Genomic DNA, 14,205 nt, shown 5'->3' with positions numbered 1-14,205 from the left:
ACATACCATGTGTGAAAGACAAGGAAAGTATGTAAATAGAATTACTGCATAGGCAAAGAGTGCAAATTAAGCATGATTTCATGTGCATCAGGTCAGATTATGTGGTAGACCTAGTATTCTGACTGCTTGGATGTATAGTATGCTCTTTTGCTGTAATTACCAGGGTAAGTTGGGTAAAAGGTGATGATGGAAAATTAATGCTACTAGCAAGTGGTAATCAAACACAAAGATGAATGGTTCAAAAAGTAATGGTGTGCTTTCTCAGGCATAATTCACTAGAGCTTTAGAGCTGTCACTCAGTCAAGGAGATACAGGCTGTGTCAGAAGATGCAGTGTAGACTAGAGCAGATTCAAGTCAATGTTCTAGATTGCTATAGTTTGATGTAACTATGTTTCTGGCTTTGTCTAGTAGTAGATGCCTGTATATGTGTTCTATATTGACATATAGAGAGGAAATTTAAAGATGATATAAAGTTTTGGTACCTCAAAAGTTTCTCTGAATGTTTGTGTTTCAGGTTTAAGTACCTTTCATATGACTGACACTGTGAGACTTACTCGCCCCAAAGTGCTCTCATGTCTCAGTAATCATGCAATTAACTGCGACCAGCAGCCCCATACGCAAAGCGTAATGGGGCTTCGCATTGTGACATTCAGGATCATGACAGATTTAGTATCGCGGGTAAATACCAACTTAAAATTCCAAAATTTCTTCAATTTGAAGACTTACCAATTAAGTTGAAGTATTGACAACAGGTTTCGGGCAACGTTTGGTTCTGCCAATAGTCCCTTTCTGTTCGAATTGATGACTGAATGCGACTCGGTCGAGTGGACCTTGGGAGAGCTACATACACTGAATACTACGGCCAGCGCATGCGCACACAAACATCTTATCCGTTCATGGATTTGAAATTTGTGCGCATGTGATGTGTGCGCACGCGCTGGCCGTAGTATTCAGTGTATGTAGCTCTCCCAGGGTCCTCTCGGCCGAGTCACATTCAGTCATCAATTTGAACAGAAAGGGACTATTGGCAGAACTCAACGTTGTCCGAAGCCTGTTTTCAATACTTTAACTTAATTGGTAAGTCTTCAAATTGAAGAAATTTGTGTATTTTAAGTTAATATTTACCCGCGATACTAAATTTGTCATGATCCTGAATGCTACAATGCGAAGCCCCATTACGCTATGCGTATGGGGCTGCTGGTCGCAGTTAGCTATGCGTACACGTGTTTTGTATGGGGCTGCACGCTGCCCGGGTCGCAGTTATCATGCAGGTTTCGTACAATACGTGTACTACCTCGCCGCGCCGTCGAACGGCGGCGGCTCTGGTACGAAACTATTATTGCATGATTACTAAGACATGAGAACACTTTGGGGCGAGTAAGTCTCACAGTGTTAGTTATATGAAAGGTACTTTAACCTGAAAGACAAACTAAGACAAGGAAATTCAGGGAAACTTTTGAGGTACCTAAACTGTATATTATCTTTAAGGGCTGAAGTTGAAAAATAGCCCTATGCACTGACATGTGTGTATATACCTCAAGTATAATTCATTGCATTTGTTATGTTTATTGTCACAGCATAAGCAGTGATAATTGAGCGAAGGACCTAGAGGTTGTCTCCTACCTGTACGTACAACTTGTACTCTAGATGGACTGAGTATTGGATCGGCGAGTTCAAACAAGGATAGCAACTATTGTATACTGTATTCTTTGTGTGCACATTCATGTCATATAACACAACTACGCTCAGTTGGCTGTCGATGACTAGTCAGTAAATAAGTGGAACACTTTGATAGTCTAATTCAATGTTATGCTCACTGTTTGTGCGGAGCAAGTGATTACAAGTGCACATAGCTACCACTCAGGATCAAACTCTATTAAAGTAAGGAATGTGTATGGTATGTAATATGCTGACATGTTTTGTTCTAGTAACTGAGAACAATGTTACTATTTGGAAATGACTATATGTGCAGTGACAGGCATTTTAGCAGTAATTGGCTTGCCTACTCTTTTTCTATTGTATTCAAAAGAAACACAACTGTATACTGTAGTCTAGTCTATCGACAACAGAGTGAAGGTCAACAGTAAATGAGAGAGATTGAGTGGTCTATCCATTGACTGTTTTGGCATGTTTCACTGTTCCAAGAAGATTTTGCAGTTTCTTCTTTGATATGATCTGTGCAGGTATTGCGATAGCAGTTGAAAGAGTTTAGACGACTTGAACTCAGATACGCTGATGATATAGAACTCCTAAGAATATGTTTCACGTTGATGCATGATATTCTAGCCATCCTATACACTATGCAGATGAGAAACATGTAATTTCATATTCCTATTGTGAAAGGCGAGGGATGTGAGATCAGTCTAGCTCCGAGATAGATATTTGACAGAGAAGTTCTTTGAGCATTGATATGATACAATTGTTTATTAGTTGATATTGCCATCCTGAACAAGTTGTCGATGGAAAAATGTTGGATTGTTCCTATCCATGATGTTAACCGTGTTTTGATTTTTCTGGTCTGTATGCAGGGACTGTTTGATCGTTTGCACTGTTTTTGACTTGCTTTGATCGGCTGAAGTACGTCGTGCCAATAAACGTCAAGTCACCTTGCAGCACCAGAGTCCACTCGTCATTTGTGTGCAGTTGAATCCCTACCCCCCTTCATAATAAATAGATGCGTATTTAGATAAGAATGGTGCTATTTGGCGTTGTTGTCATATTTAATCAAACAGAATGATAACATAGTGCAGATACAGCTGATTCAGTTGTGATTTCTTGGGGGACCACTTGAACTGGTTATGGACCCTACTCTTTGTATGAATGAACGAAAAGCGTGGGTTGTTACTCTCATGCACGGGACGGCTATTTTTTATCCTATCTTTGCTATCCGAAGGACAGGTTTAGACCATAAAGATTGATAGTGTGACTATAAGGGTTGAATCAAAGAAGACTGATCTTCACTGCATGTGACAAAAATACACCAAAATCTTTATCTCTTAGTACTGGTGTTGGATATTCTTTGGAGTCTACACATGCACGTTAAATTTGCATCGCAGCGTGGATTTGATGGCATTGAAAAAAAAAAAGCTGCTTTATGTTCGTGTTTTTGACAACTTAATTTCAATTGTAACTCACATGAAGTTTTTCTCTATCCGTGTTGGTCTTGGCAGATTTTATTTTAGGCTTTTGCACAACCTTATTTCAATGCTGAAGTGCCCAAACATCCTAAATTTAGTTGATGGCATGTTTGATATCTCATTTTACAACAGTTACCCATCTTCACTCTAAATTACACCTGACATTTTTGCATTATAACCTAGTTGAAACTGGCTGAAAATTCTGTGGACATATTTAAGGATTGAGATGATTTACCTCTCTCTTTCACACAAACACAGCAATTGATTTGAATTGATTGGCACGTCAGAATCAAGCTAATGAGTTATGTTCCACATTATGACATTACCTGGGCCCTGTTTTATGAAGAGTAATAATTGATTATTCCTTCCATGATAAGTCTATGACAGTCTGTGTAGTAAGGAAATTCCTAATCTATCATATCTTTTGATAAAACGGTACCCTGATGTTCTAAAGCCCCAACTCACCTCCTTCTCTCCTTTCACACGAAACTCTCTGACCGCGTAGTCTTGTTGGCTGACCTCACCTGAGGTAATGGTGACACAGAGAGGGCCAAAATTTGCACAATCCTGATCGGGCCAGTACTGGACACAAGTCTGGTTGAGTGAAAGAAAAAGTTTGTGAGTTCACCATTACAGCTATTAAAGCCTTTACGGCTATTAAAGCCTATACATTTATATATTGTTTCTGCTTTACAAAGAAAATAGATACGGAGAATAATGAAGTTACAGTGGTTTTGTTGGGGTTTGTTTTAAGGCGAGTGTGATTTTGCTTCCAAGTGTCTTCGAGTCATTACCTGGGCCAAAAATGGCAATTGGCAAATGTTATTGTTATTCGGTAATAAGCCATAAGAAAGAAATATGGATTATAGTATTAGGTAATTGCATTATGGAATGGGACAAAAGATTTTCTTTTTTGTCATACAATCTATACCAAAAGTTCATCGTTATTATTAGACACGGATAAAAACAAATTGTAAATCACTTCTTTGAGCGGAGAGGATTGGTCAGATCAGTAGGCTTCATCAAAAAGTAACTTAAGGGCTTTTAATAAGGTACATTGGATGTGACTCCTGACTTTTAATTTGAAAACCCAAGTTCGGAATCCTGTCCAGTACTATACATCTTTGCACAGGATGTTTTTACCCACCATGTCCCTCACGACCAGATGTAAACATATACTAGTATAATTGGGTACCTGGCAACGCAAAAGTAACAATAACAGGGCTTTCTTGTTGAATAGTGTCAGCACTGTAAAGACTACCTTGGATAAAGATCAATTTGTTGTTGGCTATATTCTCTTTACGCATATAAGTGAGAATCGAAACCAACCCAGTCCACTAGACAACTACTGACTGGTCTCATATATTTTTTCATGTTATCAATACTGATGATTGTACTTGTGTAAGTGTATCAATTCAGTCAAGTCATATTCTTTTTCATCGTTCAATTAATGGAGTTCATATCATTTGGGACAAAATAACATACCTCGTCACTCTCGTCCATCTGATTGAGCATGATAATGACGGGACACTTCCAGTCGTAGATAAACCTCCAGATGTCTCCTCTTGTGTATGGGAGAGGTGTCTGTGTTGCCACAAATGCATCTTTCCTCATGAACGTCTGGCGGAGAGGGTGATAGATGAAATGTTACACACTTTCTCCAATCCTATTTTATCGATGTACTTATGGTGAGGGCTAGTGTTATGACATGGTTTAAGGTTTAATTTAAAGTGAGGGTCAGGATGAGGGTTAATGGGTAGAATTTGTGTTGAGCGCGCGAATATTCATGGCAACAATTGTCGCAAGAGCAAATGTCATGGCACCGAAGGCAGAGAGGGCATAACAAATCAATGATCAAAGAAAAGAGAAAAAAGATGACAATGTCATTACAAATCACAGGAAAGAAATACATTACAAAAAACTTCAGAAAAAGGAAACATGAGATTTCAAATCGATGAGTATACAGTCAAGACAAAAAGAAAAAACAGAGAAAAAGAACAATCTTCAGAAAAGACAGAGAAAGCGAACGAGATGAATTTATGAATTATGCAGATATTAAAGACATAACATCAATTGATTACAAATAGGTAGGGCCTACATATAAGGTGTAAGGAAGAGGATATAATTCCAGACAATAGGGTGATATGACCCTGCCACATACAAATAAGAAAGAGACAGGGCAGTGAAAACTACAGAAAAAAAGATGAGTTGATACACAAATCATTCTTCATTAATGAAGTCCTACTCAAGGATTGGTCTACACAGCATCATGTGACTACACATAATGTTGCTATGATGTTGATGTTAAAGACAAACTGCTGATTTCAGTATTGATTCAAATATGTAATGAACACCCACAAATTTCCTCTTTCTTCACATTTCTCACCATTTATTTAAAAACGGACTCGTGTTACACAACGCTCTGCCCCTTAAATGACCGTGGCATTGTAATTGAAGATATACCTGACCATATTCAATAATTTGCGTTAATTTTTTTTTCCCGTATAGAAATCAAAACAAATACAAAATCATGAACGAAAACGTAAGTTCACACCTCCAAACAAGGTCCGGATTTAAGAGTCTTGGTAGAAATTGTTGGGTGTCAAGCGTATATTTTGCAAGATATAAATGTACCTTATGATATTCGTCACAATAAAATTTTTAATTTGTCAGATATTTATGTTTCCATCATTCATTAGGTAGAATAAACCCGCATAAGTGCATGCGAAATGCAAATCTCCCGAGGGTTACGAAGTCGTTATTGCGTTCAGTTAATCGCAAAAACAAGAATTGTTTTATTGTTATGTGTTTTTAAAGCTAAACAATGAAAACAATCACACAGGAAATATACAGTGTATAAAAGTATCAAGCTTAGATATTGCGTTCAAAGAAAAATTAATAGTATAGAAACTTGACTTTGCCAAATATGATATGCGCAATACGTGAAGATTGATTAACGATTATATGAATAAACATAGGAAAAAGAATATTGTAAAAAAACGTAAGTACAGATAATGAATTTGAAATGAAAGATTTCCATAGAATAGAAACAATCCATCTACGTTTTCCTACTTTTAAGATCTTTCTAAAAATCAATCCGGTGTCTCATCACAAATTATATTATTGTTTAGATGAACATAATCAACACTCTATTTTGTTCTCTGCATTATCACAAGTTCTCTTTTTTTTACGCAAGCTCCTCCATTTTTCTATGCCAGCCTTTAATAAAACAATATGTGTTTCTATGTAATACTATGTCCAGTAAAATATATTAATATCTTAAGATTTGCAACTGTTTGGAAATGGTAAATATGCATTTTTACCTGAGATATTTTTATCACTGACATTTTCACAACAAACCACAAATATCAAGAATAATTGTATCGGGTCATCAAGAGGGAACCAAATTGGACATTCCAAACACAAACACAATCGAGAAATCAATATATCTTTCTTTCTTTCTTTCTTTCTTTTTTACAAATGAAAAGAAATACTTTTCACTGTATAAACAAATCATATATAGTACAAAGGTAGCACTACAATACAATGTAGAGCTGGCAAAGAGAAGGGTAAAAAGCACATACGAGGACATGAAACGTGGAAATAAACTGAAATCAAGAGATACACATTCTAGTACAAATGCCAAACTGCAAACTCTTCATAAAGATAAAGCACACACCTATATCTGCTACATCATAGGAAAAGTATAACAACAAAATGTGATTTGTATACCTTGATTGATTCACTTCACATTTGGCTTTCTCATAGATCTTTAAGCAATTAACATTAACACTATCAATCTGTGCCCTGATGCTGTCTTAGCAATCTTATGGTAACTGAAACAAAAATATTAATCAAAGGGAATTTAGTAAATGCTGCAATATCCCTGAAGTACATCATTAAAGTTTGATAAGAATTGGACAATTCATTCCAAAGTGTTGATTTTATAAACTTTCAGGGCGGCCATCTTAGGTTGAGAAGTCTACAACAGTTACTGAAGTGACGCATGGACAACAGTAAAAAAAAAGATAGAGAGAAAACTCTATGAAAGGTATGCATTTCTTCCTGTTGATACTGACATAATGTTAAAGAGGAAATCCAGTCCAAATATAAGTTAGTCTGATAAAGGAAGAGTAAAATGTTACGAGTTCAACGGTAAAAATTTGGCTGAAATTGGATTAAAAAAAGGATGTTATGACATTTTGCTGATTTCTGCACATCAGTTATTGTACAGTGAATATTAATATGCAAATGAGTGACCTAACCATGTCATACCCTCACAATTTTCCATTGATCATGTACAAAAAAAAATGATGAAAATTCAACGTTTCTGTCATTGAAGTCTGAAACATGACGTTATTCCTGGTGAATACCTTCAGAATAGTGATCAGTGAGATATACGAGGATTTGAGCCTTGGGCATAATTGCGTTTGAATGAAAAACTGGAAATTTCACAATTTTATGTACAAACTATACGGTAAGTTGTGAGGGAATGACATGGTCACTTTGCCATTTGCATATTCATATTGACTGTTCAAGAAATGTTTCGCCCAAAATAGCAAAATGTCAAAACCTCTTTATTTTTCATCTGATTTCCACCAAATTTATACTGTTAAACTCGTAATATTTTACTCTTTCTTAGCAGACTAACTTGTATTTGGACTGGATTTTCCCTTTACGGGTAGCATAATTCCATTCATACTTACCAAAAAGGTAAGTTAAGTACTTTTTTTTTCATAAAGCTGGAAAAAGAAAAACATATTGGCGTGAAGTGGTAATAAAATGATTTCTGATTTATACGTGCAGGTATGCTATCTTTCAAATAATTCATGGAGCAAATTTAGATATCACAGTTAACTTATGGCGTATTAAACCGTTTCAAGAAGACAGAGAGAAGAGAGAGTTTCGTTTGTTCTGTTTGTTTTATTGTTCCATATTCCACGCTGAAACAAATAAACCATAAACATAAAAAAGACAATTAAACATGTAAAATATATGAAGAATGTACATAAAAGCATTGCTTGTATGGTGTAGATTCCCAGAGTAAGAAGCCCATGAGTTTACATGAAACACAGTTCACATGAAGATGTTTGCTGTCCAAGAAATAGCCATCTGATCTGATGACGTGAACTACTTACATTGAGGAATGTTGCTTTGATGCAGTCTTTGATTTCCACATACCACATTGTCTCAAGACTGTTCCCCTCCACTGCAAATGTTAGATCAGATGAAGTTTGTATGTAACTGGACATAAGATGGTTGATAAGTCAAGCCGTGCTATCGTGCAACTGTCCAAGATATGTGTATTTGTAAATGAAGATATTCACATTTTATCTCATTTCACTTCATTTCATTTATCAATTTTCCACACAATATACATTTGTAATATTCATACAGATCAATGAACAATAACAAGATGTGAAAATTACGTGCATACAGGCTCAACTTGCATATTAGATTACTAAATGCATTGAAATTTGATAGTCTAGAGTATCATATTGGAGGTAGATCCCTCAAAAAGAAGCTTTTAGCACAAACACACACACACACACACACATTCTATGCACGCGCGTATACACAGACATGCGTGCGTGCACACTTATACGCAATAAAGAGAAGGGAAAGAAAGAGAGAGATGAAGAGAAGAAAATTAATGTATTTATCTCCTCAAGCTTGGTATTGCGTATATACAATTTGCTTCATGAAATTACCCTATTATTTCCTGTATTATAAGCTTTTCATTCCCTTGAACCGTTCATGAATTTGATTGACATTCTTGGTAGGACGATTACAGTTCGTTATTCCGAAGGTTCGTTATTCCAAAGACTCGTTATTCCGAAGATTCGTTAATCCGAAATGAAATGAGGTACGACGCTATTCCGAAGGTTCGTTACGGCCCCTATTTCATTTTCAGATAAACGAGCTAGCCTTCGGAATAGCGAATCCTATAATTCATTTTTGGATTAAAGTACCTTCAGGATGACGCCACAAATGTTCGGATTAACGAACTCTAGGTATATGGAATTTGTGTATTTCGGATTAACGAACCTTCGGAGTAACGAACCTTTGGAATAACGAACCTTCGGAAAAACGAACCTTCGGAACAACAAACAGCACCCGGCAGGACATCGCTGTTGCAGTCTTCCATCGCAGACCTCAAATTCTGTTGATCGTGATTGCTGGACTTTTGGATGAGTTTGATCAGCCTCTGGACATTAGAGATGGCAAAAGATCACAATATACAACATGATAACAGTGGCGTCACCCGTTTTTTAAAACAAAAATACAATAAAAACAAACTAAATGAAGGGGGTGCCTTCACGGAATTCCTGGATAAGAATTTGTGATGATTACCAGTTTGAGGGACAAGGCAGTAAAAAAAAAGAAATGGACGAAAAATAGAGAAGAAGAGAGAATGATGAAATGCTCCACGAATCAAAATTCGCACATTATAAGAAATAGCAACAAAGAAAAGGTAAAAATTTAGGAAATTCTGTACAAGTACATGAACATTCAAACTGTTTTTGTATATCACCAAATGACGTATCTGTTTATTAAAGACATCTGTTTATTCGGATGTTTGTTTTCATTTTCCGTCTGATGAGATCGCTGGATAACCCTTATTCCGCTGCACTCTATAGCTGGTCTTCCATCGATGGGGTCCAGTTGCATTAACTTGCATGGAGCGGACCACTTCACCGTGTTATACACCATGCTCTTCGCAGTTAAATAAGGCATTTTCCTGCAACCTATTTTTCATGATATTTCCATCATAACTATATCTACATTATTTTATGAGGAATCCATTATATTCTATAAACACAGTGACGCATATGGTTTATGAATGCCAACACATTTAGCTTTTTGGAAAAAAAAACAAGCTCAGAGAGTCGTTTTGTTTTGAGAATACAGAAGAATAACTAGGATTCTTCCTCATCGTTCTTTTTTTATGATAATGGATGCAAATTGTAACTGCAATACCTCAAACTCCAGTTCAATGTTGAGTTTGTTTGTCAGTGCATCCCTTTGATGGAGCCACATCAAATGGTCCCGATACTCTCTGACGGGGATCTCTGTGTTCCCACTCAGATAGGCTTCTACAAGGGCGGTGTGGAGGAATATGTACTGGTCCTGAAGCAGATGACACGAGATTAGAATAGAATAAAGAATTCCTGTATTGTTTTTTTTTTTCATTGCTCTCTTTATCAGTAGTCTTACACATCTTCAAAATGATAAAAAGATACAAAAGATGCACTGAACAGACATGCATTCTGCACCTATAAGAAAAAGTTCATTTTTTACTCTGTATTAAATCCTTAATGTGCTCTGTTCGGTGATTGACAAAGAGGAAGACACACACGCTGGAGTACCTTTTCGCTGATTGGCACAGATGTCTATAGAAACTATCGCGATTTCAAGAAACAGAGTACCTTCTCCTATTAGTTCCTTTTGTCTCAACACAGCTGTCTTCAGGGACTGAACGGCATCACTTTAGCTGTGATGTTGGCTTGCTAATCGACAACTATATAGGTCAAGTTAGATGGATTACTGAATGCTAATGGATAAGCTTATCAAGTACAATAAGGTTAGTGCCTGACAGATGAATGGTAATGACTGACATTCTTCATAACCACGTGATTGGTTTTCAATTTCCTTTGAGCTCTGAAATCTTATATGCGTTGTAAAGGCAAATTACTAATGGAAACTGCGGGAGATGTTCAAGATATGTGTAGAGTGCCTAGAATACTCACAACAGTTTGAACCATCTTTGGTCGGTCCTCCCTCATCTGTTTAATGAAGTCAAAGATGTTGACTCTGCCTTCCTCTTGGAGCTGGTCCAGCATGCAGTAAAGGGTGATGAATGTCCCTGTCCTACCAACTCCAGCACTACACAGTCACCATGGCAAGCAATTCAAAACAAATGTTATGATTACAATACCATCTTCAAAAGATAGGAAGCCCCCGTTTCACGGATTGAATGAAATGACCTGAAAATCAAAATCTTTACGTTTTTTAAATGAGGTCTCTGCGCAAAAAACTAGCTGAAGATATGCAATGCAAACGATGAAATTCTCACAAGACTATCACAGCTTTTTAAAGTACCACGTACAGAAATCGCAATAGCATTGTTTGAAATATTTCACGTCATGAAGCCAGTATTACGTGTCCATTTTCACTCATATTATTTGGAATGATTTTCATTTAATGTTGTGGAAATGGCTGGCTGCACAACAGATAAAAACGTTGAACGTAGACCTACTCCAACTGTTACCCTGTGACTTTATCTATGAACATCATTCTTTTTCCCCCATTTTCTGGCAAATGAACACACATTTATTGCACACCCAAACTGCTTTGTTTTAGTCGGGACTGCTGATTGGTCACATTCAGACTTGTACAAGTGCTGGAGCAAGGAGAAAGTGTTGGATGTGTATATGTGGCGCTTGATCATTGATGCTGATTAGAAATTTGCTACGTGACATTTACGGGAAGACAGGAGCATTTTTGAACATACTATTAAATCATGTGCTTCAAATGAAAGGGAATGGCTTTCCTTTTGCCTTATCCGATATTGTTGACTCTGAAACCTTCATTCGTATTGAAGCTGGGATGCTTTGTACTTTGTAGGCTTGCATGAATTCATGCATGGGAGAAATCAGCCTTTTTAGAATGTATTTTCTCGGCTCACGCGCCTCCAGCACTCTAAATTATCACGATTCATCAGCCCTGCTCATAAAGAGTACCCACAGCCTGTTTTCTTTATTTCATACTATGGATCGTTTAGAACTCATTTCAGTCAAATTGTACAATACGGGAACGTGACTGGACAGGGGTCTCAGGGCTTAATCCCATTGGCGTGACCGCTTGATATGTTTAAACATTCTTTGGAACTGAAATAACCAACTGAAATAATGGAAGTGAAAATAAAGTTGAATTGAATTGAATTGAATTGAATTGAATTGAATTGAATTGAATTGAATTGAACCAACACGTCGTCTTACAATTCCGACTGAAATATTTTATGATACTTCACCCTAAGTGTGCATCACATTGCTTAATTTCGAATCTGAAAATGCATAAAACTCTCTCGTGTTCCCGTTCCACGGCCTCCCTCTTCATGCTCTCTCGTTAAATGTCAGATTTTAAAATGATATGATTAGTAAATGAGAAATCAATCATGAAACATTGTTAGAATTATGTTTGTTTGTTTGTTTCTTTCTTTCTTTCTTTCTTTCTTTCTTTCTTTTGCAATTGAAATAGATCGAGAATGTACCGTCTTTTCTTCTTTGGGGGCAGAAAAAAAATAAAAACATTCCACCAAATGTGTTCACCATATCACTGCATAAAACCTCTGAAAATGCAATTAAAGTTACCTTTGGGAGTGGGAATACATTCCCTCTCCCGAACCCTCCCGTGATCTGTCGATATTAAAACACCCTTCCTGCCCTTCCTCGCTCTCTCCCCCAGATCCAACATATTTTGCCTGTCTCTCCCCCCCCCCCCCCCGCGAAAAGTCCTAGCTACAGGCCTGCAATACACAGACGTTTGCAAGATGCAATATACATTTCGCTTCCGTGCATTGCGAATATGATGTACAATTGTGCGAGACATATTTTCACAAATAGTCGGAAGTATATATTGCTATGCTAACAGCACATTGGCTATAGAATTATTGTTTATCATTCTTATCAGCGCAAATGTGCGTGGTGGAGATTTTCTTGTTATCATCAGATGTCTGCACTTCATGAGGCTTTGGGTGATTGTCTCACTAACCTGCAGTGCACAAGGATCGGTGCTGATCCACTTGGACCTCCCTCATATTTCTGGTGAGCTTGCTTGACAGCACGGGTGAAAGTTAGGAGAGTGGTGGGGTGCTCGGGAGATTTCAGATTTTCCCAAGCCAGGAAGTGAAACTGGTGAACCTTCAAGACTTCATTCCGGTCTACCTATGAGTGGCATGAAAATTATGACAATCAAATGTTTCGTTATACCAAGAGTAGCAGATCACAGCTGGCACCAAATTACAAGTTACATGAGCTTTATCGAAATTCGCAGCGCATTATGTAATCAAAGTTAACATACGCGCATAATTCCACACATTTCCTACGCTTTCCTGTGTAACGATTACATCAATTTGTTCCTTGTCAATGTCTTGCTGAATTTATAAGATAATCTTGAAACTAATTTAATCTTGTATTCTTTTTTAAATGCAAAAGACAGAATGAATGGTTGATAAAATATTTTAGTTGTGTAACTGTTGCTATTGAAATAAGGTTTTCTTGATTTTACGATGCCGATAATTCGATTGATCCTTCGTATGCTTAAGTGTGTAGCACCCTGCCCTTTTATGTGAAGTAGCCTTTTTTCAGACATCAATACGCCGAGTCTTTACAGAAGGAAATGCATCATTGTTATCAGCATGCAGGTGTGTTGATTTACACAAGTTAGCCAAGAAAGCAGTTACCCTCTTGCTTATATCACAACTTTCAAGTTTCTCTTTATAGGCATATTTTTATTTTGTGCCATATTGTTCTACCATTCAATGTTTGATTGATTGTTTGTTTTTTCGATTAGATATGAAGCTATTTATACAAGACGAGTAACACTGGCTGAACGATGACAAAATCCAAATGTCATTTATCACCAACTTCATGGAAGGTGTCTAGGAGTACACGGATGCTGGTATGCGGCTTAGGAGTCCACAAAGCGAACTCATGACCGCAATCCTCTTCAACATGGAGGGAACCGTAAGCCTACTGGATGACGTCATAAATGGGAAGGACCAAGCGGAACACAAGTTCTGAATTAAGATCTTAGTTTCAATGGTTTTTCTTGCAAACTCATTTCTCAACCATCAGTCTTCCGATCACCGTAAAGATGGCATGTTTCAAGTAGTTCACATGACTTAATTCTGGTGAAAAAAAAAATATGATGGCAAATTTTCTGTTTTTGGCACTACACTGTATTCTGTGCACACAACACAATAGCTTCGTCATAATTAATGGTAGGAATATCGTCAGTTAAGTCTCCAAATGTGTCGAATTTGCATTTTTGTGGCCACTCATA

General features: G+C 37.1%; 1 protein-coding gene across 1 annotated transcript in view; it reads right to left on the bottom strand.

The window, feature by feature from the left end:
* The window catches only part of LOC139743496 (receptor-type tyrosine-protein phosphatase epsilon-like), a 44,505-nt gene that overhangs the window by 4,597 nt on the left and 25,703 nt on the right, over nt 1-14,205 (bottom strand). The window contains exons 18-24 of the mRNA XM_071653978.1: nt 12,913-13,085; nt 10,890-11,025; nt 10,120-10,269; nt 9,235-9,346; nt 8,277-8,347; nt 4,624-4,758; nt 3,604-3,732 (exon numbers count right to left, since the gene is read on the bottom strand). Of these exons, the coding sequence (XP_071510079.1) occupies nt 3,604-3,732; nt 4,624-4,758; nt 8,277-8,347; nt 9,235-9,346; nt 10,120-10,269; nt 10,890-11,025; nt 12,913-13,085 (906 nt within the window). The remainder of the gene's footprint in view (nt 1-3,603; nt 3,733-4,623; nt 4,759-8,276; nt 8,348-9,234; nt 9,347-10,119; nt 10,270-10,889; nt 11,026-12,912; nt 13,086-14,205) is intronic.

This window comes from Diadema antillarum, unplaced genomic scaffold (genome assembly GCF_040938485.1).
Source record: "Diadema antillarum isolate AM-2024a unplaced genomic scaffold, OU_Dant_1.0 seq00001089_RagTag, whole genome shotgun sequence".
NCBI classification, from domain to species: Eukaryota; Metazoa; Echinodermata; class Echinoidea; order Diadematoida; family Diadematidae; genus Diadema; species Diadema antillarum.
This window is presented reverse-complemented; position numbering and strand designations above follow the sequence as displayed.